General features: G+C 53.4%; 2 protein-coding genes across 27 annotated transcripts in view; both read left to right on the top strand.

Annotated features, from left to right (window-relative positions):
- PLEC (plectin) overlaps positions 1-10942 on the top strand; it is a 113928-nt gene extending 102986 nt beyond the window's left edge. For 16 of the 26 annotated variants that reach the window (XM_051971349.1, XM_051971350.1, XM_051971352.1 and 13 more), the window contains 2 exons: positions 246-9485; positions 10354-10942. In XM_051971349.1, coding sequence (XP_051827309.1) covers positions 246-8282 — 8037 coding nt within the window. In that variant the 3' untranslated portion in view covers positions 8283-9485; positions 10354-10942. The remainder of the gene's footprint in view (positions 1-245; positions 9486-10353) is intronic. The other 10 variants (XM_051971364.1, XM_051971365.1, XM_051971372.1 and 7 more) reach the window with 1 other exon arrangement.
- A 91-nt stretch (positions 10943-11033) lies between these two features.
- The window catches only part of LOC127544632 (microtubule-actin cross-linking factor 1, isoforms 6/7-like), a 103078-nt gene continuing 87860 nt past the window's right edge, over positions 11034-26251 (top strand). Inside the window, exon 1 of the mRNA XM_051971373.1 lies at positions 11034-21454. The gene's annotated coding sequence lies outside the window, so the exon portion shown is untranslated. The remainder of the gene's footprint in view (positions 21455-26251) is intronic.

A 26251-nucleotide genomic window follows, 5' to 3' on the forward strand; every position in this document is an offset into this window, starting at 1 on the left:
AGCTCGGCCCTTAAAGGCCCTGCGAGGTGACCGCCCCGCGGTGGGACAGCTGGCCGAGCGTCCGGTCGCCTGCACTTTCCCCACGAAATGTGTCTGCTGCCTGACCAGGCGCCCCCCTCGTGGCGCGCTTTAGGAGGAGACTCCTTTCTAACGCTCGCGGGCCACTAATGCTGCAGCCCCCCTGCCCGCGCCCCGGGGTGGGAGCGGCGGTCTGACCTGAGAGCTCTCTTGTCCCACCCTTGCAGATGCAGATGGCCCAGAAGGAGCAGCTGCTGCACGAGACGCAGGTGCTGCAGCAGACCTTCCTCACCGAGAAGGACAGCCTGCTGCAGAGGGAGCGGTTCATCGAGGAGGAGAAGGCCAAGCTGGAGAAGCTGTTCCAGGAGGAGGTGGGCAAGGCGCAGAGCCTGAGGGCCGAGCAGGAGCGCCAGCAGAAGCAGATGGAGCAGGAGAAGCAGCGGCTCCTCTCCAGCATGGACGAGGCCAAGAGGAGGCAGAAGGAGGCCGAGGACAGCGTCCGGCGGAAGCAGGAGGAGCTGCAGCAGCTGGAGCAGCGGCGGCAGCAGCAGGAGAAGCTCCTGGCCGAGGAGAACCAGAAACTGCGCGAGAAGCTGGAGAGGCTGGAGGAGGAGCACCGGGCGGCCCTGGCCCAGACCCGGGCCGTCATGATCCAGACGGAAGAGAGGGTGGCCCCGACCAAGGCACTGCCCAACGGGCGCGACGCGGTGGACGGGCTGGCCCAGAACGGGGAGCCCGAGTTCGCGTTCGAGGGCCTGCGGCAGAAGGTCCCGGCCAAGAGGCTGGAGGAAGCCGGCGTCCTGAGCCGCGAGCAGCTGGACAAGCTGGCGGAGGGCGCGGTGTCGGTGGGCGAGCTGTCGCAGAGGGAGGACGTCAGGAGGTACCTGCAGGGCGGGAGCAGCATTGCCGGGCTGCTGCTCAAGCCAACCAATGAGAAGGTGAGCATCTACAAGGCCATGAAGAAGCAGCTGCTGAGCCCGGGGACCGCCCTCATCCTGCTGGAGGCCCAGGCCGCCTCCGGCTTCATCATCGACCCCGTCAGGAACAAGAGGCTGTCCGTCAACGAGGCCGTAAAGGAGAGCGTGGTCGGGCCCGAGCTGCACAACAAGCTGCTGTCCGCCGAGAGGGCCGTCACCGGCTACAAGGACCCCTACACCGGGGACAAGATCTCCCTCTTCCAGGCCATGCAGAAGGACCTCATCGTCAAGGACCACGGCGTGCGCCTGCTGGAGGCCCAGATCGCCACGGGCGGCGTCATCGACCCCGTGCACAGCCACCGCGTGCCCGTGGAGGTCGCCTACCAGCGCGGCTACCTGGACGAGGAGATGAGCAAGATCCTGTCCGACCCCTCCGACGACACCAAGGGCTTCTTCGACCCCAACACGCACGAGAACCTGACCTACCTGCAGCTGCTGGAGCGCTGCGTCACCGACCCGGACACCGGCCTCCGCCTCCTGCCCCTCACGGACGCAGCCGCCAAGGGCGGGGAGCTGGTCTACACCGACAACGAAGCCAGAGACGTGTTCGAGAAGGCCACCGTGTCTGCCCCCTTCGGCAGGTTCCGCGGGAAGACGGTCACCATCTGGGAGATCATCAACTCGGAGTACTTCACGGAGGAGCAGCGGCGGGACCTGCTCCGGCAGTACAGGACGGGCAAGATCACCGTGGAGAAGATCATCAAGATCGTCATCACCGTGGTGGAGGAGCACGAGAAGAAGAGCCAGCTGTGCTTCGAGGGCCTCCGCGCGCCCGTGCCGGCCGCCGAGCTGATGGAGAGCAGGGTCATCGACCAGGAGCTCTTCCACCAGCTGAGCCAGGGCAAGAGGACGGTGCAGGAGGTGGCCGAGGTGGAGTCTGTGAGGAAGTACCTGCGCGGCGCCAACGCCATCGCCGGGGTGTGGGTGGAGGAGAGCGGGCAGAAGCTGAGCGCCTACGAGGCCCTGAAGAAGAACCTGCTGAAGCCCGAGGTGGCCCTCTCGCTCCTGGAGGCCCAGGCCGGCACCGGGCACATCATCGACCCTCTCAAGAACGCCAGGCTGTCGGTGGATGAGGCCGTGAAGTCCGGCCTGGTGGGCCCCGAGCTGCACGAGAAGTTACTCTCTGCAGAGAAGGCCGTGACTGGCTATAAGGACCCCTACACCGGGCAGGTCGTCTCCCTGTTCCAGGCCCTGAAGAAGGGGCTCATCCCCAGCGACCACGGCCTGCGCCTGCTGGACGCCCAGCTCTCCACCGGGGGCATCATCGATCCGGGCAAGAGCCACCGCGTGCCCCTCGAGGTCGCCTACGAGCGGGGCTATTTGGATGAGGAGATGAACAAGGCCCTGTCCACTCCCAAGGACAGCGCCAAGGCCTTCTACGACCCCAACACCCAAGAAAACCTCACCTACAGCCAGCTGCAGAAGAAGTGCCGGAAGGACAAGAAGAGCGGCCTGCTGCTCCTGCCGCTCTCGGAGAAGGCCATCCGCGCTCAGCAGGAGGAGATCTACACCGACCTCCAGGCCAAGGAGTCCTTTGAGAAGGCCACGGTCGAGGTCCCCGTCGGCAGCTTCAAGGGCAGGACCGTCACCATCTGGGAGCTGATCCACTCCGAGTACTTCACCGAGGAGCAGAGGCGGGAGCTGGTCCGTCAGTACAAGACGGGCAAAGTCACCATTGAGAAGATCATCAAGATCATGATCACCATCATCGAGGAGACGGAGACCAAGAGGCAGGAGAAGCTCACCTTCAGCGGCCTGCGCACACCCGTGGCGGCCAGCGAGCTCCTCGAGTCCAGGGTCATCAGCAGGGCCCAGTTTGACCAGCTGAAGGACGGCAAGAAGTCGGTGAAGGACATCTCTGAGACGGACTCGGTGAAGAGGTTCCTGCAGGGCACCGACTGCATTGCGGGCATCTACGTGGAGGAGACCAAAGAGAAGCTGACCATCTACCAGGCCATGAGGAGGAACTTGCTGCGGCCCAGCACGGCCGTCGTTCTCCTGGAGGCCCAGGCCGCCACGGGCTTCGTGATCGACCCCATAAAGAACCAGCGTCTCTACGTCAACGAGGCGGTGAAAGCCGGCGTGGTGGGGCCGGAGCTGCACGAGAAGCTGCTGTCCGCCGAGAAGGCCGTCACCGGCTACAAGGACCCCTACTCGGGCAACACCATCTCCCTCTTCGAGGCCATGAAGAAGGGCCTGATTCTCAGGGAGCACGGCGTGCGCCTGCTGGAGGCCCAGGTCGCCACGGGCGGCATCATTGACCCCGTGCACAGCCACCGCGTGCCCGTGGAGGTCGCCTACAAGCGCGGCTACCTGGACGAGGAGATGAACCGGACGCTGTCCGACCCCTCCGACGACACCAAGGGCTTCTTCGACCCCAACACGCAGGAGAACCTGACCTACCTGCAGCTGAAGCAGCGCTGCGTGGAGGACCCTGAGACCGGCCTCTACCTGCTGTCCCTGAAGAAGCCCGAGAAGCCGGAGGTGGTGGAGACCACGCAGGTGTACACGGAGGAGGAGACCCGCAGGGCCTTCGAGGAGACGCAGATCGACATCCCCGGCGGCAGCCAGGGCAGCACCTCCATGTCCCTGTGGGAGGTGATGCAGTCCGACATGATCCCCGAGGAGCAGCGCGCGCGGCTGATGGAGGACTTCCGCGCGGGCAAGGTCACCAAGGAGCGCATGATCATCATCATCATCGAGATCATCGAGAAGACCGAGATCATCCGCCAGCAGAACCTCCACTCCTACGATTACGTGCGGCGCCGGATCACCGCCGAGGACCTCTACGAGGCGCGCATCATTTCCCTGGAGACTTACAACCTCGTGCGGGAGGGGACCAAGACCATCCGGGAGGTCCTGGAGGCGGAGACCGCCTGGCGCTACCTGTACGGGAGCGGCTGCGTGGCCGGCATCTACCTGCCCGCCTCCAAGCAGAAGCTGACCATCTACCAGGCCCTGAAGAAGGGGCTCATCAGCGCCGAGGTCGCCCGCACCCTGCTCGAGGCGCAGGCGGCCACGGGCTTCATGATCGACCCCGTCAAGAACGAGCGGCTCACCGTGGACGAGGCCGTGAGGAAAGGACTGGTGGGCCCCGAGATCCACGACCGGCTGCTTTCGGCAGAGCGAGCGGTGACCGGCTACCGGGACCCCTACACCGAGCAGACCATCTCCCTCTTCCAGGCCATGAAGAAGGACCTCATCTCCTCCGAGGAGGCCCTGAGGCTCCTGGACGCGCAGCTGGCCACGGGGGGCATCATCGACCCCCGCCTGGGCTTCCACCTGCCGCTGGAGATCGCCTACCAGCGAGGCTACCTGAACAAAGACACGCACGACCAGCTGTCGGAGCCCAGCGAGGTCCGGAGCTACGTGGACCCGTCCACCGAGGAGAAGCTGAGCTACACGCAGCTGCTGAAACGCTGCCGCCGCGACGAGAACAGCGGGCAGCTGCTCCTGCCCCTCTCCGACACCCGCAAGCTGACCTTCCGCGGCCTGCGCAAGCAGATCACCGTGGAGGAGCTGGTCCGCTCCCGGGTCATGGACGAGGCGACCGCCCTCCAGCTGCAGGAGGGGCTCACCTCCATCGAGGAGGTCTCCAAGAACCTGAAGAAGTACTTGGAGGGCACCAGCTGCATCGCCGGCGTCTTCGTGGACTCCACGAAGGAGCGGCTCTCGGTCTACCAGGCCATGAAGAAGGGCATCATCCGCCCCGGCACCGCCTTCGAGCTGCTCGAGGCCCAGGCCGCCACGGGCTTCGTGATCGACCCCATAAAGAACCAGCGTCTCTACGTCAACGAGGCGGTGAAAGCCGGCGTGGTGGGGCCGGAGCTGCACGAGAAGCTGCTGTCCGCCGAGAAGGCCGTCACCGGCTACAAGGACCCCTACTCGGGCAACACCATCTCCCTCTTCGAGGCCATGAAGAAGGGCCTGATTCTCAGGGAGCACGGCGTGCGCCTGCTGGAGGCCCAGGTCGCCACGGGCGGCATCATCGACCCCGTGCACAGCCACCGCGTGCCCGTGGAGGTCGCCTACAAGCGCGGCTACCTGGACGAGGAGATGAACCGGACGCTGTCCGACCCCTCCGACGACACCAAGGGCTTCTTCGACCCCAACACGCAGGAGAACCTGACCTACCTGCAGCTGAAGCAGCGCTGCGTGGAGGACCCCGAGACCGGCCTCTACCTGCTGTCCCTGAAGAAGCCCGAGAAGCCGGAGGTGGTGGAGACCACGCAGGTGTACACGGAGGAGGAGACCCGCAGGGCCTTCGAGGAGACGCAGATCGACATCCCCGGCGGCAGCCAGGGCAGCACCTCCATGTCCCTGTGGGAGGTGATGCAGTCCGACATGATCCCCGAGGAGCAGCGCGCGCGGCTGATGGAGGACTTCCGCGCGGGCAAGGTCACCAAGGAGCGCATGATCATCATCATCATCGAGATCATCGAGAAGACCGAGATCATCCGCCAGCAGAACCTCCACTCCTATGATTACGTGCGGCGCCGGATCACCGCCGAGGACCTCTACGAGGCGCGCATCATTTCCCTGGAGACGTACAACCTCGTGCGGGAGGGGACCAAGACCATCCGGGAGGTCCTGGAGGCGGAGACCGCCTGGCGCTACCTGTACGGGAGCGGCTGCGTGGCCGGCATCTACCTGCCCGCCTCCAAGCAGAAGCTGACCATCTACCAGGCCCTGAAGAAGGGGCTCATCAGCACCGAGGTCGCCCGCACCCTGCTCGAGGCGCAGGCGGCCACGGGCTTCATGATCGACCCCGTCAAGAACGAGCGGCTCACCGTGGACGAGGCCGTGAGGAAAGGGCTGGTGGGCCCCGAGATCCACGACCGGCTGCTTTCGGCAGAGCGAGCGGTGACCGGCTACCGGGACCCCTACACCGAGCAGACCATCTCCCTCTTCCAGGCCATGAAGAAGGACCTCATCTCCTCCGAGGAGGCCCTGAGGCTCCTGGACGCGCAGCTGGCCACGGGGGGCATCATCGACCCCCGCCTGGGCTTCCACCTGCCGCTGGAGATCGCCTACCAGCGAGGCTACCTGAACAAAGACACGCACGACCAGCTGTCGGAGCCCAGCGAGGTCCGGAGCTACGTGGACCCGTCCACCGAGGAGAAGCTGAGCTACACGCAGCTGCTGAAACGCTGCCGCCGCGACGAGAACAGCGGGCAGCTGCTCCTGCCCCTCTCCGACACCCGCAAGCTGACCTTCCGCGGCCTGCGCAAGCAGATCACCGTGGAGGAGCTGGTCCGCTCCCGGGTCATGGACGAGGCGACCGCCCTCCAGCTGCAGGAGGGGCTCACCTCCATCGAGGAGGTCTCCAAGAACCTGAAGAAGTACTTGGAGGGCACCAGCTGCATCGCCGGCGTCTTCGTGGACTCCACGAAGGAGCGGCTCTCGGTCTACCAGGCCATGAAGAAGGGCATCATCCGCCCCGGCACCGCCTTCGAGCTGCTCGAGGCCCAGGCCGCCACGGGCTACGTCATCGACCCCATCAAGGGGCTCAAGCTCACGGTGGAGGAGGCCGTCCGCATGGGCATCGTGGGCCCCGAGTTCAAGGACAAGCTCATCTCGGCCGAGCGCGCTGTGATCGGCTACAAGGACCCCTACTCCGGGAAGCTCATCTCCCTCTTCCAGGCCATGAAGAAGGGCCTGATCCTGAAGGACCACGGCATCCGCCTGCTGGAGGCCCAGATCGCCACCGGGGGCATCATCGACCCGGAGGAGAGCCACCGACTGCCCGTGGAAATGGCGTACAAGCGGGGGCTCTTCGACGAGGAGATGAACGAGATCCTCACGGACCCCTCGGATGACACCAAGGGCTTCTTCGACCCCAACACGGAGGAGAACCTCACCTACCTGCAGCTGATGGAGAGGTGCATCACGGACCCGGAGACCGGCCTCTGCCTGCTGCCCCTGAAGGAGAAGAAGCGGGAGAGGAAGACCTCCTCCAAGTCTTCCGTCCGGAAGCGGCGGGTGGTGATCGTGGACCCCGAGACGGGCAAGGAGATGTCTGTGTACGAGGCCTACCGCAAGGGGCTCATCGACCACCAGACCTACCTGGAGCTCTCGGAGCAGGAGTGCGAGTGGGAGGAGATCACCATCTCCTCCTCCGACGGCGTGGTCAAGTCCATGATCATCGACCGCCGCTCCGGCCGGCAGTACGACATCGACGACGCCATCTCCAAGAGCCTCATCGACCAGTCGGCCCTCGACCAGTACCGCGCCGGCACGCTCTCCATCACCGAATTCGCCGACATGCTCTCGGGCAACATGAGCGGCTTCCGCTCGAGGTCATCCTCGGTGGGCTCCTCCTCCTCCTACCCCATCAGCCCGGCCGTCTCCAGGACTCAGCTCGCTTCCTGGTCCGACCCCACTGAGGAGACGGGGCCGGTGGCCGGCATCCTGGACACGGACACCCTGGAGAAGGTGTCCATCACCGAGGCCATGCACCGGAACCTGGTGGACAACATCACCGGGCAGCGCCTGCTGGAGGCCCAGGCCTGCACCGGGGGCATCATCGACCCCCACACCGGGGAGAAGTTCCCTGTCACCGATGCCGTCAACAAGGGGCTGGTGGACAAGATCATGGTGGACAGGATCAACTTGGCCCAGAAGGCGTTCTACGGTTTCGAGGACCCGCGAACCAAGACGAAGATGTCCGCGGCGCAGGCCCTCAAGAAGGGCTGGCTGTACTACGAGGCCGGGCAGCGCTTCCTGGAGGTGCAGTACCTGACCGGGGGCCTGATCGAGCCCGACACGCCGGCCCGGGTGTCCCTGGACGAGGCCCTGCAGAAGGGAACCATCGACGCCCGGACCGCCCAGAAGCTGCGGGATGTCAACACCTACTCCAAGTACCTCACCTGCCCCAAGACCAAGCTCAAGATCTCCTACAAGGACGCCATGGACCGCAGCATGACAGAGGAGGGCACGGGCCTGAGGCTGCTGGAAGCCTCCTCCCAGTCCAGCAAAGGGTACTACAGCCCTTACAGCGTGAGTGGCTCCGGTTCCACTTCGGGCTCCCGCGCGGGATCGCGCACTGGCTCCCGTGCCGGCTCTCGGCGGGGAAGCTTTGACGCCACCGGCTCTGGCTTCTCCATGACCTTCTCTTCCTCCTCCTACTCTTCATCGGGCTACGGCCGCCGATATGCTTTGGGGCCTCATGAAGCCTCTGAGGCAGCCCAGCTCTCCTCGAATTGGGGCAGCCTGAGTGGGAGCTGCGGGGGGGAGGCAGGAGAGGAGTGGGCAGTGCTGGGGGGGCCACAGCCTGCTGTGGCGTAACTGCCCCGGCCCCGCCCTTCTCCCTCTGCTCCCTCCCCTGCCCCCTCTTACTCTGCATGTGATCCATCTGCCAGCTAAGTGCCCTGGGTTTACTTTTTGTTGTTGTTTTTTTTTTGTTTTTTTTTTTAATTTTAAAAAAAGACTCTTCTTCCAAAGCGGTGCCTAAAGTTTAACCAAAAAGACTAGACTAATATATTAATATATATTTGCTGTTCCGAGAGTTTGTACATCGAGGGGAGCTGAGGGGGCCGTCTCTCTGCCCGCCTTGCCACCCACGCTGAGACTCTCCTGACCATCTGTGCTGGCAGCCACTTCACCACAGCCTGATGCCTTGGACTTGGGTCCGAGCCAGCTCTCACCTTCCCCGGACTTGGGGCCCCCGGCTCTTCCAGCACCTCCTGCCTGCTGCCCCCAGCCCTGCCCCCTCCTCCCCTCTTGGGCTCCTCCGTTCCGCAGGAGGCGAGCTGGGCCAAGCCACCACCTGGCCGTGTTTCACTTCTCTCAGCAACATGTCCTCCACCCGGCCTCAGGCCATGGGGGGTTCTCCCCCAGGGCCTGCATCTGCAGCTGCTGCCGGGACCCTCCTCCCTGCCGCCGGGTCAGGTGAGGGGCAGCCTGCCTCCCCACGGGGCCTTCAGCCTTCTCTTCACCGCCAGGATGGGGCAGGAGCCTCGCGCATGTTGGACTGACTCCCTGCCCGCTCTCCTGCCTGCCTTTCAGCCCTAGCCCCGACCCTGTGGTGGGCTCCACCTTTGGGGGCTGGACTTGTGCGTGGGGAAGGAGTCAAAGGGGATGGTCGTGACCATGGGCCCTCTTGGTGTGTCTGGGAAGTGCCCTGCCCCAGATGGAGCAGGGAGAACGCCTCGGGTCAGTGTCTGGCCGATTGGGAGCTGGATGCTAGGCCAGGGGTGAAGGCTGCTGACCTGCAGTTGTGGATGGGATGGGGGAAAGGGCCTCTTTGGGCCCCCCTCAAGGAAGGATTGATAAACCTTCTCCACCCCTTTACTTGCTCTCTCCTCCTCCTCCTCCTCCTACCTGGAGGCTTGGAGATAACCTGTTCTCCTTCTGTGTCAGCTGTCTCTCTCCAGCCTTCCCAGAGAAGTCCCTTCCCTATGGGAAGATGAGAACTGGGGCTCCAACATCAACCCACCAGGGCCAGGCCTAGGCTCACGGGAGGCTCCTCTACTGGGCCATCCCACCCAGGTAACACCCTCCTCTCCCTGCCTGTCCCCCTTCGTGCCCTGGGACTGATAGCTCTGCTGCTGGAACCAGGGTGGGTGGGAGTAAGGAACCCGGGCTGAGGACAGAGAGAAGGAAGGAGAAGCTTGTCATTCTAGTCTCCCTAAGTGCACCTGCCCTCTCACGCTAGATTTTCTAAGGCTGTCCTGACTACCAGGCCTGGGACTGCTGCCCTGCTTCCACAGCCCCCACCAGGGTGCCCCCACATTCCACCCTGTCATTTCCCCAGGCCTTGCTCTTCTCTCTTCCCAACCTCCTGCAGACCCGTTCTCTTTCTCCCCCTTTCCTGGTTACTTTCTCCAACTCCACAGCTTAACTTTTTCTTCTCCTTTCCCTGGGCTTTATACTCCTTCCCCTGCTTCCCACTTCCTACACACACACCTTCTCTGGTCTTAGCCTCTGCTTCCCCCCTCCATCTTCCCCAGGACGCCCCCCTTCTTTCCCCCCGTCTTGCTTTCCTTGCGCTCTGACCTCCCCTTCCTCCTGCCACCATCTTTCCTGGGCCTTGTCTGTTCCCCTTTGCCTCCTTCCTCAGATCTTATTCCCCTGCCCTTTATGCTAAGGTTCTTGAACAAGGGGATGGAGAAGCTGTGTCATTTCAGGAAATATCAGGAGAAATGTAAGGAAAGAAGCTCTCCTGCCCATGGCTGCCCTGCGGGTCTCAGCTGGGTTCGGCGTAGAACAGAGCAGGAGGGACCCCGCCTGGCTTAGCATTTTGGGACAGGAAGGGACTAGGAGACCCCAGAGCCATCGTGCCATGTCATCTGTGCTCTCATGCTGTCCCCACCCACCCCTCTCATTTCACCCCATTCTGTGTCTGCCTCTGTTGTAGTGTGATCCAGTGGCCCCTCTTCCCTCCCGTGGAGCCTGCAGCCCTGTGACCCTGGGGGACACCCTGAGGACTCAGACCCGGCCTTATCCCTTGGCCCAAACCTTCCAGCTGTTGCCCGTGGCAGCATCTCCAACCCTGGCCTTCCCCCCCCACGCAGTGCCGGCCCCCTGGAGCAGTCCCCTTTGGCCTGGAGCCGGCGCTGCCATTGACTTGAGGGCTTGGAGTGCTCTGCTAGGGTCTCTGTCCGGGCCCCGAAAATACGGCTCCAGGCTGCTGAGCTCCCCCTGCAACCATCTCATGTTCCATTGATTTCCTGTCCCCTCAGAGCCGAGACCACCCCCCCGGTCCACACTCCTTCCTGAGAGCAGCTCCGCCCAGCCTGCCTGGGTCTCGGGCTTTTTATCGTTTCTCCTCCTGTTCCCTCCCAAGCCACTGGCTGGGACTGCATGCTCTACTAACCATGGGGCTCCTGCCTTGGCCTCCGGTCAGGAGGAGTCCGCAGTGCTGTGGGCAGAACACTAAACAGACTGTACAGAAGGTGGTGGTCCCCGCGGCCCCACCTGCCCCCAGTAAAGGAGGTTCCTTGCTAGTCCTGCTGCCTCAGTCTTCATTCACCGGCCTGGGGGTGGGAGGTGGGGGTGGGCCGGCTGCCTGAGGAGGAGGCAGAAGAAAGCCATTCATTCACCCATCCATCCTCATGCTCCTGCTTCCACAGGGTCCAAGCCCTCAACCCAGCTAGGAGGGTCCCGCGGCTTCCCTTAGCTACAGAGTAGCTGAAGATAAATCTTAGGGTTGATTCAAAGCCAAGAGAAGTCAGTGGGTCTAGTGGCTGGGCAGAATTGGAAGGGAGCGTAGCGATGAGCAAGAGGGAGAGCAGAGCTGGGGACTGGAGCCCAGACCCGAAAATGGAATCTGAAAACTGGCCGGAGCGAGGAGCCCCCCTTCTCTGGGAGCCGGGAGCCCCCCTTCTCTGGGAGCCGGGAGTCCCCTTCTCTGGGCGCCAGGAATCCCCCTTCTCTGAGAGCCGGGAGCCCCCCTTCTCTGGGAGCCAGGAGTCCCCTTCTCTGGGAGCCAGGAGTCCCCCTTTTCTGAGAGCCGGGAGTCTCCCTTCTCTGGGAGCCAGGAGTCCCCCTTTTCTGGGCTCTGAGCTGGGCTCTCAAAGCCATGGGAAGGGGCAGAGTTGGGGGCTGAGAAACAGGGAAGGGAGAGAAAGCTGGGGGTGTCTCCGGCCTCCGAGAAGCAAGAGCTGGGACTAAGGACAGGCTTCCCGAGGGAATTTCGGAGGAAGGGGGGGTAGCACCCAGGCCCTGGTAAGGGACCCAGCACCCGGGGAGGAGAGCCCGGCCTGCGCTCACATCTGAGACCCCCCAGACAGGGTCAGCTGTGTGTACGTAAGCACCCTGCCCGATACCACCACTAGCACCTCGCACCCAGACCAGGAGAGGGGAGGAGTCGGACATACCTGCTCAGAGAGCCCAGCGGCCACAGGCTGGAACTCACGTTGGAACCACCCTCCAGTAGCACCCCCTCCCCTGGGACCCAGCCCCCGCACGTCCCTCCCTTCTGCGTTCCCCACTTCCATCCCTGGGCTTCCACTCTGCTCATCTCAAACCCCACCATTGACACTCCAATCTCCTCATTGGTCTCCATTGGACTCATGGAAACCCCCTGTCATTGGTCTCCATGAAGCTGCCCTTGACCGCTTCTCGTCAGGCTCACACACCTGGGGTAGTTGGGGGGGTGGTGAGTGCTGGAGAACACTAGGCTGGGAGGGAGGGGGAGACGGAAGGCCGGTCACCTCCGGGGAACCCCTGCAGTAGGGCTGGGGAGGCGAGAGAGAGAGATGGGGAAGGCCGAGTTCCAGGGGCTTGAGGAGAGGCACGGGCATGTCAGGGCCCGAAGCCTAACGGTGGGAGGGAGGAACGGAGTGCGATGTTTGTGGGGAAACTGGAAGGAGGTAGGAAGTGGTAACCAATAAAAGAGGCTGTGTTGGACTTAGAGAGGTAACCTGAGTAAAGGACTGGAGGAATAATAACTCACCTTTCCCTAATGTTCTAGTTCTAAAGCACTTTTTCTTAGAAATACAGATAAGGTGGGATAAAGGACTGGAGTAAGAACACCTTGTCTAATATTCTAGGGTTATAAAGCCCTTTTTCTTAGAAATACAGATGAAGTAGGACAAAGGACTGGGGTAATAATAACTCATCTTTCTCTAATATTCTAGTTCTAAAGCACTTTTTCTTACAAATACAGATAACATGGTGTAGTGTCCCCATTTGTATAGATAAAGAAATTAGGTTCAGGAAGGTTAAAAGAATGACTCGAGAGTTATCCAGCAAATAGGTGACAATAGCTAACATTTATCTAAAGCCACTGGGCTAAGTCCGTTCCCATGATCTCCTTTGATTCTGCAATAACCCTGGGAGGTAGGTGCTGGTATTAACCCCTTTTACAGATGAGGAAACTGAGGCTTAAGTGACTGGCCTCCAGGTCACGCAGCTATTCAGTGTCTGAGGCCAAAGTTGAACTCGTGTCTTCCTGACTCCAAAAGCTCATAGCTAATACAGTGCACCCCCAAGCTTCACCCAAGTGTCAGAACTAGAACATGAACCCAAGACGATCCCAGCAAGGTTCCAAGACCACTGAGCTTTCTACTTGACACCCCATGGCCAGGTGTGAGGAAGGAAATGGGCCTTAGTGGGAGACTAGGCTGGAGCTGCAGTCAACCTCCAAGCATTTCTTAAGTGCCTGGTGTGTTCCAGGCCTCGTGCTAAGCCCTGGGGATGCAGAAAGGTAAAAGCCCGGCCCTGCTCCCGAGGCGCTCGGAGGCTCATGGGAGACGGTGCGTGAGCAGCTGTGTGCTATTTGTCAGGTGCAGGATGAATGGAAATGACCGACAGATGGCTAGAACTAAGGGGGATGGAATGGGCTGCTTGTAGGAGGGCTTTTGTCTAGGACTTAGAGGAAGCCGGGAGGTGGAGAGCATCCCACAGCTGGGGGATGGCCAGGTCGGGGCTTTGGACGCCAGCCAGAGTTTGCACCTTGTCAGCCCTGGGAAAGCCTGGCAGGTTTGGGACGATCCCAGCCTTTCAGGCCCTAAACCTTAGCGTCAGTTTGAGCGCCAGCCTCCCCTCCGTGCCGTGTACACCCCAGTGCCCAAGCATGGAAAACCCACTCAGGCCTTCTGGAGAAGGCTCCCTGGGCTCACTGCCAGCACCCGTGGGACGCAGCGTTGTCCCTCGGGAGCCCAGCTCCCCCCTCAGTCAGCCCCGGGGAGGGCTAGCCTTGCTCCTTCCAGAAATGGAGGCAGGTGATTCACAGGTGCACAGCGCAGTCATAGTAACCATTAGTGCACTTTGTGCGGGTCGCACTTGCAGAATCCGCGTCCCTCATTTGATCTTTCTATAAGAAGATAAACCCAAGTAGCACTGATCCCATTTAAGAAGCAATGGCAAGAAAGAAAGAAAGGAAGGAAGGAAGAAAAAGAAGAAGTTGCCCAGGTGTACACAGAGACTGAGTCAGGACTCAAAGCCCCGGTTCCCCACCAACCCCCTCTTCCCTTTTCATTGACTAATTCATCCATTTAGTGAACAATTTGTTTTCAGAGGACTGGGGCTGTTTGTGCCTCATGGAACTTTTGTCTAGTAGGGGACAAGATACGGACACATAACTAATATATGCTATTATTCAGTTATTGGATTGCATAGGTACTGGAACAAGGAGAAACAAGAGGGAGGTCTTCCCTGACCCAGACGATCAGAGAAGGCGCGCTGGAGAGGATGGCATTTCAGTTAGGCTTTAAAGGATCAATAGTTGGTGCTAGAAAAGAACTTGGTCCCACCCCTTTATCCCCTTTCTCCTTGTCCAAAGTCACACAGAGAGTAAGTCCCCAGATCCCATATTTGACCCCATTTTAAAAAGGCACAGAGGTAGAAAAGTGCTTTTCCACAACTTGACACAACAGGGCTAAAGTTACCTTCTGTTTTATCTTTAGATATAAGATAATGAGTAGTGATAACATTCATTGACCCAGGACGTTTTGGAGACTAAATCCCCTCTAGTTAGATTTCCATTTGTTGCCTCCAATACTGATTTTAATTTTTCCCTGTGAGCATCAGCCAAGCTCTTTCCTGAATCCCAAGATGAATCACGATCCGTTGGACAGCGTCTTTCCCAGATGACGATTTTCAGTTCTGGAGTCCAGTCCCTGGCTCTGAATCTCCCTACCATGATCCCATTACCACCAACAAACACGTACACTGTAGGAATAAACTATAAAGAAATTTATACTGCCTGCCCTCATGAGGCTTCTTATTTTTGAGTGGAAAAATAGATCAACTTCCAGGTCACAGTAATTAATATTTTCAATTTACATTTGCATAGAGCAAAGGAGAGATGATTAAAATACACATGAAACTGCCAAGGGCTCCTGTGGAATACTTCTAACTGTGTCACTTATTGATTCCTTCCTCAGCTCACTCCAGTCCTGGTCCTGGTCCCCCCACCCCCACCCCCCACCTATCCATTTTGTACAACCTATATACAATGCACTCTATACTCAGTGATAATGTGTCATTCTTTCCATTGCCTGCCCTTGTCCCCCAGGACCTAGAGGTCAAATTATAGGATCATAAATTTAAATTCTGAAGGGCCCTATGCTGTCCAAATTTCTCAATCTCTTGTGCCTCAGGGTCCCCATTTACCTTTCCAAATTCACATTGCCCACCCCTGCCAGACTGGTCTCCTGAGTTTGCCATGCCGGGTCCAGCCTGCAAAACCTTGTTCAGCACTCCTTTTGTTGGGAATGCCCCCCCACCCCTTTTTTACTTGTCCAAATCTGTGTAGAAAGATATTGAAGATCTGGGGAGGAAAGGAAAGGTGGCCCTCAGGGGCTAACTGAAATGCCATTTCTTCCATGAAGTCTTCTCAGAATGTTCCCTTCCACGCAGTTCTCCCCTGAACATCAGCAGCCTTGTCATTTTGGCCTTTGTAACCTGACTGTATTGTTACTTAACTGTTTCTTTTGTGAGGGTCTTTTCCTCCTGGAAAGAATGGAAGCTCCTTGAGGGCAGGGACTGTGTCTTGTACTTCTCAGCATCCTCCACAAGCTCCTAGCTCAGGGCCAGGTTTAATAAACATTTACTAACCTGATGGAAGCCTGATCTGAGTCGAGCCCAGCCGGCTTCTGTGTCTGCTCCTAAGTCTTGTGATTTCGGCCCATGCCTTACCCTCAGGACAAAGGACTTCCTGCACTCTCTTGGTACCCAGCCTGAAGGTATGGCTGAACGTTCAGGGGAAGCACAGTGGGGAGCAAAGGAACCTGGAAACCCCAAGTGTTTAAGCAGCAGATAGGATGAAGTCTGTAAGCTCTGGTCAGGTATCTTACCCTCCAAGGCCTTTGGATCCGCTTCCTAAACCAGAGCTGGATGTCATGGCAGGAAAGGGAGGAAACATCACTGAATCCTAGAGTCTCAGAGTTGGAAAGAACCTCAGAGCCATCTAGTCTAAACACCCCCCACCAAAAAAAAAAAAAAAACCATCCCTAGGGGCCTCAGCAAGTCTGATCTTCATTTGAAGACCTCTGCTGAGGGGGTTGCCCACCCAGTGATCCCAGTTCAGCCCTCTGGTACCAAGCAGAACAGGTCTATTCTTTCTCTTCTGCACGACGGCCTTGAGCACAGCTACGTCCTGCCTTGGAAAAGCCTTCCCTTCTCTGTCATAAACACCCTCCTCCCCATTTCTTCAGGTGATCCTCAGATGGCATATTTCCTGGTTAATGTCCTCTGGAAATTCTTAGCTTATCAATGATGTCCTTACTAAAATACAGCATCCAGTACTGAAGAGAGTAACCTGTCCAAAGTATAGCCAAGCACAGTTCTCAACTCTAGTCCCCCTTAATGCCCCCTAATAATACAATAACTTTTTTTGGGCTGCCCTATTAACATTAAATGACTCATATGTTGATTTTTTCAATAGTATTTTATTTTTCCAAATATGTGCAAAGATTTTTCGTTTTCAGCATTCACCTCTGCAAAACCTTGTGTTCCAAACTTATACTGTGCTTTTAATGAGCTAAACCTCCCAGATCTTTTTCAGATGAAAATGTATATCTACCCCCAGGCAAATGATCTAACCCAACTTCTTCCATTTTGCAATCAAGGAAGGTAATTTTAAAAATCCTCTATAGCTCCTGACAAATTCTTTAGTCTAATGTTCTTCATCTCCCAGGAGACTGGTATGGTGAAAGGAGTGCTGCATTTTGACTAAGAAGACCTGAGTTCAAAGCTTATTCTTCCTGCTTGTGTGACCTCTGTTAAGTAACTTTACTTCTCTGGGTCTATAAAGTAAGAGAGAAGCCCTTAAGGTATCTTCTAGCTTTGTTATCAGTGTAAAAGCTTATTATCCAGGGGAGGTGAGTAGATAGTATCCCTGGTAGAGAATTTAACTGAGAGGTGAGAGCAGACTGGAGAGGGAAGAGGAACCTGTGGAGAGATCAAATTGAGAAGGCTTCAAGGAGGGAACATGACTCTGCCCCAATGGACAAGTGAGGGAGAGTGTTTGGGGTCTCCATATGGATCTCTGCAGAGCCTCTTGCTCATCCAGTTCTCTTCTTACAGCAGCAAGTTGTATGAAGGCAAAAAGAGAATATTCTTCATTGGCTGCTCCTGTAAGAGAGGGATGGATGTACAGCATAGAGTAACGGTCCGCCCTGGATTCAAAAGACCTGTTCCAATCTCATCTCAAGCACTTACTAGCTGAGCAAGTCACTTGGTGCCTCAGTTTCCTTATTTGTCAAAGGAGGGAGTCTAATACCCATAGGTCTAAATCTATGATTCCACCCCAATCAGATTTAAACTTTATAGACAGAGACAGAACATTTCTATAAATGGGCCAAAGGGGATGAAATGTGTTTCAGATAACCTGGAGGTGCTGGATCATCTTCATAGCTATTACCCCCACTGGCAGGTGAGGGAAGCAAGATGGAGTCAGGTCAGGAAAAAGCTCACCTGGGGAAGGGCTGTCTGGGAAGGAAACATGCCAATCAGAAGTTTCAAATTCTAACTAATTATTCTGACTAAGCTCAGTTTCTAAAAATTGCTCCAGGAGAATTGCTAATGTCATTTAATTTCAGCACCTTGGGGTAAAATTCCAATCATCCTATCCTAGTTATTTTGGCTAAGTTTAGAGGGCTTCCACACCCAAAGGTTTATGCCATCCAACCATAAATCATAGTTCTTAGAATGTGTCAAGGAGCTCAGGAGAAGGGAAAGAAGCCCAGAATGAAGAGTTTCATAATCAAGAAACAGCAAACACTGAGGTAAAAATCAGGTTTAAAGCAAATAAAGGGTGTTATGAGTCATGGAGAAGAAAAAAGAACTGATGAGGAAGAGAGACATGGGGAGGAAGGAAGGAAAGGAGATAGGGGAATGGGTGACAAGAAGGGAAAGAGAAGGAACTGGATGAAGTAGAGGAGAAGAAACAAGAAGGGAAAACAGAACTAGAAAGAGGTGAGCAGATAAGTCAGAGAGGAATGGGGATTCCAGACCTATCAAGCATCCAGGTGATTTATTACCTTTTCCAACAATTCTCTCTCAGGTGATCATTCCATCCCAGTGGATCTTATCTCAGCAGATCAGATAATCAGAAGCTAACCAAGGTCATTTCTGATTACTGTTTGGATGGGGAGATCAACAGGAAATAGTGAATGCTATAAGATTTTGCTGGAAAGAAAAGGTGGGGGCTTAGAAAGAATACAAACTGGAGGTCACTAACTTCAAATTTAGATCCTTGCTATCATTTATTACCTTGTGACTTCAAGCTATAAAATTAGAGATTAGACCTTTGAGGTTCCTCCGAGATCTAGGTCTATGTTCCCCTGTGACCTTTCCAGGTCCTTTCTGGTTCCTCCTAATCTATCCATCCATTAATCAGTAAACATTTATTAAGCACCCTATGCACTTGTTACTCTTCAAAACGTTCTCATGGCTACAGAATCCTAAAAGGTTAGGTCAATAAGGTTATCCTTTAATCCAGCATGCTAATTTAAAACTCCTTTAATCCAGCATGCTCATTTTACAGATAAAGGAACTGAGACCCTGAGAGAGAACATAATTTGCCAGGGATTATGCCGGATGTTAGTGGCAGATCCAGGATTAGGAGGCAGGTACCATGATTCTTGAGTACTGTGTGGTTTGTTTTTTTTTTTTTTCCTAGTCCATATTTTGAGACCAGACATTCCTATTTCGGGAAGTGGGGGTGAGAGGTGAAGATGAAGACAGCTTTCGAAGCCAGTGCCCTTCCCTGAGGTGGAGCCAGCCCTGCCTCATTCCACATTCCTTTTGCAACCCCCACTTTAAGATTATTTTCTTGCATTCTTTGTACTGCAAGAAAGCTTGTGTTTCTCAAGGCTCTTCTCTTTCTGATCCAAGTTTTCTTTTTCTAGCTAAATCCTGTTCTTACTTCTCTCCCACTCTAGCCACCTGGCTTCCTTTTGTTCTCTAAGTCCAGAGATGGAAAGGTTCTCCCCACTTTTGTGCCCAGAGTCTACCCTGTCTCCCCCCAGCCCCCTTAGTACATATGATATACAGGGCTCATCACGCCTGTGGTTCTAGGGAATGGAAAATGAACTGATGGGTAGCAGAGTGGAAGGTTGGCCAAGCCAGGTGGTGTGAATACGGTCTTCCTGATGTCTTAAACCAGGTGAAGGGGTAGCAGTAGGTGCAGGGACCTGCTGTAAGCTGGAGGAACTGGAACTGTCTAGCAAGGTGTAGGGGGATTCTGACTTAAAGACATTCTCCCTCCTTCTCTCTCTCTACCTGCTTTGGGGCTCCCTTTGAAAGGTCAACTTCTTAAGTGATACACTGACCTCCCTGGGCATCCTTCAACCATTCAGTGCCCTTAGGTAGGGTCCATCACAGGGCCTTGTTAACCAGGGCCTTGCACACTGGGGCTGAAGACTCCATCAGTTTTTTTGTTCGTTCATTCAACAAATATGTATTAAGGACCAAAAGTGTGCAAAGCACTGGCCTGGGTACTGGAAAGGATATAAGGTAGAGAAAAGAATTTAATTGTGCTCTTGGAGAGACCACAGTCTTTTGGGAGGATGACATGGGCACATAGTAGAATACAATATGGTACACACTTTGATTTTTCAGGAAGGTACAAAACAAAATGCCATGTGAACTTGGAGGAGGGAGATTGTTACTGGCTAGGGAACGCAAAGGAGATTCATTTGAATTGTGCGTTAAAGAACAAATAAGAATTAGACTGGTAAAGAAAGCATTCCGAGCAAAATGAATATGAGCAAAGGCATGTTGGGCAGGTACAGTGGGTACACCCAGAATAATAGAAGAGAAGGCTAGAAAGACAGGATGGTGTCAGATGGAACAGAACCTTGAATGCCAGGCAAAGGAAAATAAAGTATACTTGGGAGGCACTAGGGAGCCACGTATGATTTTTGAGCAGAGGAGTGACATGACTTCATCTATGTTTGGCAGCAGTTTGAAGAATAATTTTTAGGAAAGAAAAAACTGAGACAGTTAATCTTTTAAAAAAGATTACTCTCATTTTCAGGAAAGTGGGTGAGGAAAAAGGAGGAAGGGTCAGATGTATTGGAGATGGAATTGATAGACATTGTTAACTAACTGGAAGTAAGTGATAAGGAAGACAGGAGATTTCAAGCTAATTTAAAGGTCAAATATGAAAAGCTCAGTGGAGGGTGCAGTGCCAGAGGGAGAAGACAGTTTACGGGGAAAGATAATGAACTTTGGGGTAAGTTGAGTTAGAGATGGCAATGGGGCATCAGTGTGGGAATATCCTGTGGACCATGGGAAATTTAGGTCTAGAACATAGAAGAGATTGACTGGAAATATAGAGTTGGGGGAAGTGAAGCTGTGGGGGTGGGGTGAGATTGTCAAGACAAAGTTATTATAATAATCAGGAATCTTCAGCTCAGAGCTGCACATAGACCTTTGGGAAATGCTGTCTGTAAGGAGTCAGGAAGATGAGGAATCAGCAAATGAGAGTCCTGTGAGAGGGAAGGAGCAGTTAGAGAGGCAGCTTGAGAATCAGGTGAATAGGGTATCTCTAAATCCAGGGAAGGAGAAACTACACATCAGAAGGGGTGGGCAATAGTGTCAAAGGATGAGGAGGCGCCAAGGAAGATGAAAGCTGAAAAAGAGGCGTTAGGATTTGGTGACTTTGCAGAAAGAACCGAGTATCAGTAGAGTGCTGAGAATGAAAGCTAGACTTGCAAAGGTTTGGATGAGAGAGTGAATAGTACTGAAATAAAGGCAACTTTCTCAAGTTTAGGAGCAGGTGGAGAGGGGTTATAGCATGCTAGATGGGAAGGATTGAGGAGATCGGAGCACATTGGCAGATTGATGAGAAGGAAACAGTGGGGAGGGGAACAAGTGCTGGAGCAAATCCTTCAGAAGTCTGGAAGAAGTGAAATCACAGGACAATAGAGAGCACAGCCTCCTCATTTTACTAAAGAGGCACCTGTGGTCTGGAGAGGTGAAATGATTTGTCCAGGATCACAAAGTGAACCAGGATTGGAATCCAAATCCAGGATTCTTTCCACGGCTCCACAATGACTCATCAGATCGAGGGGGAAGGTAGAAAGATTCTTGATTTTAACTGGTAATAGGAATAACTTTCCATCTGTTTTCAGAAGGAAGAGGAGGAGAGGGTGGATGATAAGGCACAAAACTTTAGGAGAAAGAAGGAAAGAGATTTAGGGAGTGCTTGTCGTATGTCACCGATAATTCTCAGTGAAGTAAGATTCTCTCAGTTCTAGTTTTAGAGGTCTCCACCCACTCTCACCCTTAGGAAAGAATTGGCATCTGCACTTGTAGCTATCCCAACTTTCTCTCCTAAGGGGGAATTCAATAGGGAAAAAAAAAAAAACATGACTAGTAATCAGTTACTTCCCTTCTTGGGGCCTCAGTTTCCTCATCTGTAAAATAGATTAGCTAATATCTCAGACCTCTTCTAGCTGTGACATTCTGTAATTCTTTAACTACAGGAAAACGGAAGCAGACAAAAGCACAGAAATGCCCAAGTCCACAGCTCCCTGGCATCTGATGACAATGTCGATAAGGTCAGACCCCAGATTGGCTGGGCAGGGCTGGGCTAGCCAGGTTTATGGGCCACTCTGTAGGCTTTAGTGCTGGGCTGCAGGGCTTACTGAACGGGTCAGTTCCTTGGGGATTCCAGCTCCTCTTGAGATCTAGTTAAGGAGCTTTGTGTTCAGCCTCAGGTCTACTGCCATTTGCTACTTTTTAGGTTTTCCCTGATTCTTAAAACTCAGCCTGAAGCCCCGGCCTTCATGGTCTCTGAATTTATTTGGTTCCTTGGATTCAAAGACTGACTGCACATGAAAATCACATCTGATCCCTAATTACCTTTCCCATTCTCCTTCTGCTGTCGCCATAGTGGGATGCTCAAGGCTCCAAACAATAAGAGTACATCTTTTTTTTTTTTTTTGAGGCAATCAGGGTTAAGAAACTTGGTTAGGGTCACATATCTAGAAAGTGTAAGATTGAGGTAAGATTGAACTCAGGTCCTCCTGACTCCAGGGCTCATGCTCTCTCCACTGCTCCACCTAGCTCCCCTAGCTGCACTAATTCTTTTTTTTTTCTGTCACTTTCTTTTCTTTCCTTTTTTTATTATAGCTTTTTATGTACAAGATATATGCATGGGTAACTTTTCATCATTGATAATTGCAAAACCTTCTGTTCCAACTTTTCCCCTCCTTCCCCCCACCCCTTCCCCCAGATGGCAGGTAAATAGTTAAAGTATAAGTTAAATACAATATATGTATACACGTCCATATAGTTATTTTAGCAGCACTAATTCTTAAGGAAAAAGATTTAAAAATAATACACCAGGATGAGATAAAGACCAATAAATAAAAGTACCCCATATATCTGAACAAACATCTATCAGTTTAGTTTCTCAAGACAGTGTTCCCTTACTTGATAAGTTCAGTATTAGTTGATAATGTGGATGAGCAACCTAACAGTGAAGATGAGCTAAGGTTTAGTTCATAAAAGCTTAATGTCCAAAGCAATGAAGAGCATCTATTGCCTCCTACTTTGGGTTAGACCACATTTAAATTACTGGGGACTATATTTTAGGAGGAATAACTCAGCATGTAGCTGCCCCATGGCCCCAGGAGAGAATAATGTAATCATCTACTCCAGACTGCCCATGTCCTTTCTGTCTCTCTGTCTCTGTCTCTCTCTGTCTCTGTCTCTCTCTGTGTCTCTGTCTCTGTCTCTGTCTCTCCACTCCCAACCACCAAATGAGTGTTCTGGATGTAGCTTCTCAGTCTATTCTTTCTTTCATATTCATTCTCAGGCAAGCAGAAGTCCTCCTCCTAGTTATAGTCATGTTCTCCACTCTCCTATTTAATTCATAGGCTCAAGATTTAGAGCTGGAAGGGAGCTTAGAGATCATCCAATCCAACTCTGCCCCTTGCTCCCCAGATTATTGTCCAAATAAGATAATATAGTCACAGAGAAGTTGAGTGACTTGCTGGGAGTTACACAGTAAATAAGTGTCCATGGCAGGATTAGAACTCGGGGCTTCCTGACTTCAAGTCCAGCACTGTGTTCATTATGCCATCTGGCCATCTTTGTTGGCTACTTCCCTCTCATCTTAACTAAGAGAAAACCCAGTCAATGGATTAAATATAAAGAATGTTCCCATCCCTTCAAAAACCAGAGCCATCTAATCCACAAGCTGCTAGCTACTCTCCACCTTTCCTTCTAGGTGAGCAGCCCCGGGCCATTTGTTTCCCCCTTATCTCTGCCTTCCCTCCCCCTAACACTCAACAGCTCCATGTCTTTGACAGCAGGCCCAATCTTTACCCAAAATTGGCCCTTCAAGATGGGTATCTCAAGCAGCAGAACTAGGGCTTCTGATTCATCCCGGTCCAAAGCCCCTCAGACCACTCGTTGGATTCCTGCTTCCTGTCTTAGGGACACCTCCAGCTCTTGGGTCACTGGCAGGGCAGAAATGACCCCGGGGACCCCATAAACAACAGAGATTTTTCCAGGACCCGACGGCCAGATCCACCCATCTCTGCACTTCTACTCTGGTGACTCAGGTGGCCACAGAGGAATGCTGTTTCCCCCCCCCCCCCCCAATTCATGATCATTACAGACTTCCATTCTCAGAATAGATTTCCCAGGGCTGTAACTAGGAATTTGGGTGCCTGTAGCAAGGAGCACGAGTCCGGCCTAGGCAAGCCTTCTGAGGGCCGACTTTAGCTGGGAAAACCATTCACACAGAGAGCTGGAGCTGGAAGGGACCTCAGAGACCATCTACTCCAAGTCCTCCTCACTTTCACAGATGTGAGGGCAGAGAAGTGGCTGGAAAGTGACAGAGTCAGGATTTAAACCCACAACCTCTGGGCTAAACCAAAAACTGCCCCCCCTGCCCCAAACTGTCCAGGAGAGCACGACAGAAACTGAGGGATGCTAGGTCAGGGCTGTTCCTGGGGAGACTGCCTCAAAGGGATCCGGACGATGGGGAGGCGGGGCAGAGCCAGTAAGAATTACTCACCCTTTCCCGCCATCTGGCAGTTTCTCATTTTAACCACTTATTCTTGCTAACGAGTTCCTAAACCCTGTGGTTTCTATATTGCCAGAGGGTTGCAAACACTGTTAGATCCTCTAAGTTTGGTGCTTTCTAAATTCAGCTAAGCCTTCATTGCCCCACCCTAGTTATGACTCTGAGTTTAGCCTTATCTTCAAAGGGATCTGCCCACTTTCAAGAAAATCCCCATATGGGAACTGACTCCTTCTTTCACTTCTTCTTCTGTTCTTCTCCCCATCCCAGTTGTATAACTTCCAACAAGTCATCTGTCTGAGCCTCAGTGTCTCCATCTATAAAATGGGAGTGGGGGGGGTGTTGGTTTCTTGATGTCTCAGATCCTTCCTGCTCTAAATCCTATAATCCTGTTTTCTAGGCGTGAATCATACTCCCATGACTACCCATTACACTTATGTTCTAGTTAGAATCATAGAATCTGAGAAGCGAAATGCACATGAGAAGTTCAGCCTATTCCTGAACAAAAATCCCCCCAACAGCACGCCCAGGGGTCATCCAGCGTTATAAGTTTTCCCTTATATTGGAGCTCAAATCCTCCTCTCTGTCACTCCTTGGTATGTCCTCTGGAGCCGTGATGATACTTCACATTTAAAGAGAGATATTCTCTGTATCACCCAAACCAAGTGTTCTGTTCTACAGAACATAGTATGGTGGGGAAGCAGTGTGGTTTAATGGAAAGTGTTAGATTTGGACCTGGAAGACTTAAGGTTTGAATTTAATGACTTCTAAGGTTCCTCTCAGCTGTGACCTGAGTTCAAATCCTGTCTGTGCCATTTACTATTTCTATGAACCACTTTTTTTTAGTCTTGTCAAGGGTTTTCTGGGTTTCAGTTTCCTCAACTATAATTTGAGGCAGGGGCAGCTGGATGGCACAGTGGATAGAGTACCAACTCTGGAGCTCAAATCCGGCCTCAGACACTTAACTGTGTGACCCTGGGCAAGTCACTTAACCCAATTGCCTCAAAAAAAAAAAAAAAGATGTAATTTGAGTCAATTGGACTAGATGAGCTTAGAGGTCCATTCCTCCTTTAATTCTATGATCCAGATGGGCTATGCCTGAAACATTCAACCAATCCTCATTCACTTGCTTTCTCATCCCCTCTCCATCTTGACCACCTTCCTCCATTTTCTCCCTGGCTTGTCAATATCCCTCCCAAAATGGGATTCCTGGAACTAAACACGTTTAGTCTGGATGCGGTACAACCAGAGACATCTTCGCTTTGGTAGCTATGCTGCTATTAGTGCAGCCTGAGATCCCATTCAGTTTTTGCCCTTGGCTCATATCAAACTTATGTTAACAGCCTCATTTTGTACCTATGTTACTGATTTTTCTAAAAACTCAAGTGTAAAGCTCTGTGTGTACCCTGACCAGATTTTGTCCTGGGTCATATTTCAGACTTGATTCATTATTCCAGTCTGTTGAGCTCTTTTTTTTGTATACTGATTTTGTAGTCCTAAAACCATTATATCTCTCCTATCTCTCCTATCATCCATCCATCCTTGCTTTCATTCAGATCACTGATAAAAATGTTGAATAAGACCCAGAATGAATTCCTGGCCTAGCTACTCCTCCTCTCTGACCTGAAAACAATTCATCATTAATCACTACTCTTCATCATAGCCATCTGATCCCTATCTCTCTTACATCCAATTCACATCTCCCCATCTTAGATAGGAAATGGATAACATTCCTCTTGCACTTCAAAACTTCCAACAATTGGTGATTTTTATAAACCTCTTCAGGGGCAAAGACCATATCTTATCTAAACTTTGTATCTCTCCAAGTGCCTAATGTAATGCTTTGCATGTAGAAGGTGTTTAATAAAGGTTTGTTGACTTCATTAACTGGAGGCACTTTCTTATACCAATGCAGATCAAAGTTTCTCTGCACCTTAATAGTTGGGCTTCCTATAGAATGTAAGCTCCTTGAGGGCAGAGACTATTCTGTGTCTTATCTTTGTATTCCTACCATCTTCATACAGTGCCTTGTATAAAACAGGCGCTTAATAAATGCTTATTGGATTGGATTTGTTTCATGAGTTACTGTGACTGAACCTTCATTGCTTGGTGACAGACCTGTTGATAATGAATGAGCCTCTCCAAACTTTTTTAGTCTGGATGAGAGTCCAGAGCCATGGCTATACTTGAAGCTTTTCCATCTAGCTCAGTAAATCCTGTCAGAACTTGTGTCTGGATACCTTAGAGCCACTTCCATGCTCTGATGTTGGAATAGGAGGAATGTAGTCCTCTTGGGGAATAAAAAAGGAAATGATGAACC

This window comes from Antechinus flavipes, chromosome 1 (assembly GCF_016432865.1).
Source record: "Antechinus flavipes isolate AdamAnt ecotype Samford, QLD, Australia chromosome 1, AdamAnt_v2, whole genome shotgun sequence".
NCBI lineage: Eukaryota > Metazoa > Chordata > Mammalia > Dasyuromorphia > Dasyuridae > Antechinus > Antechinus flavipes.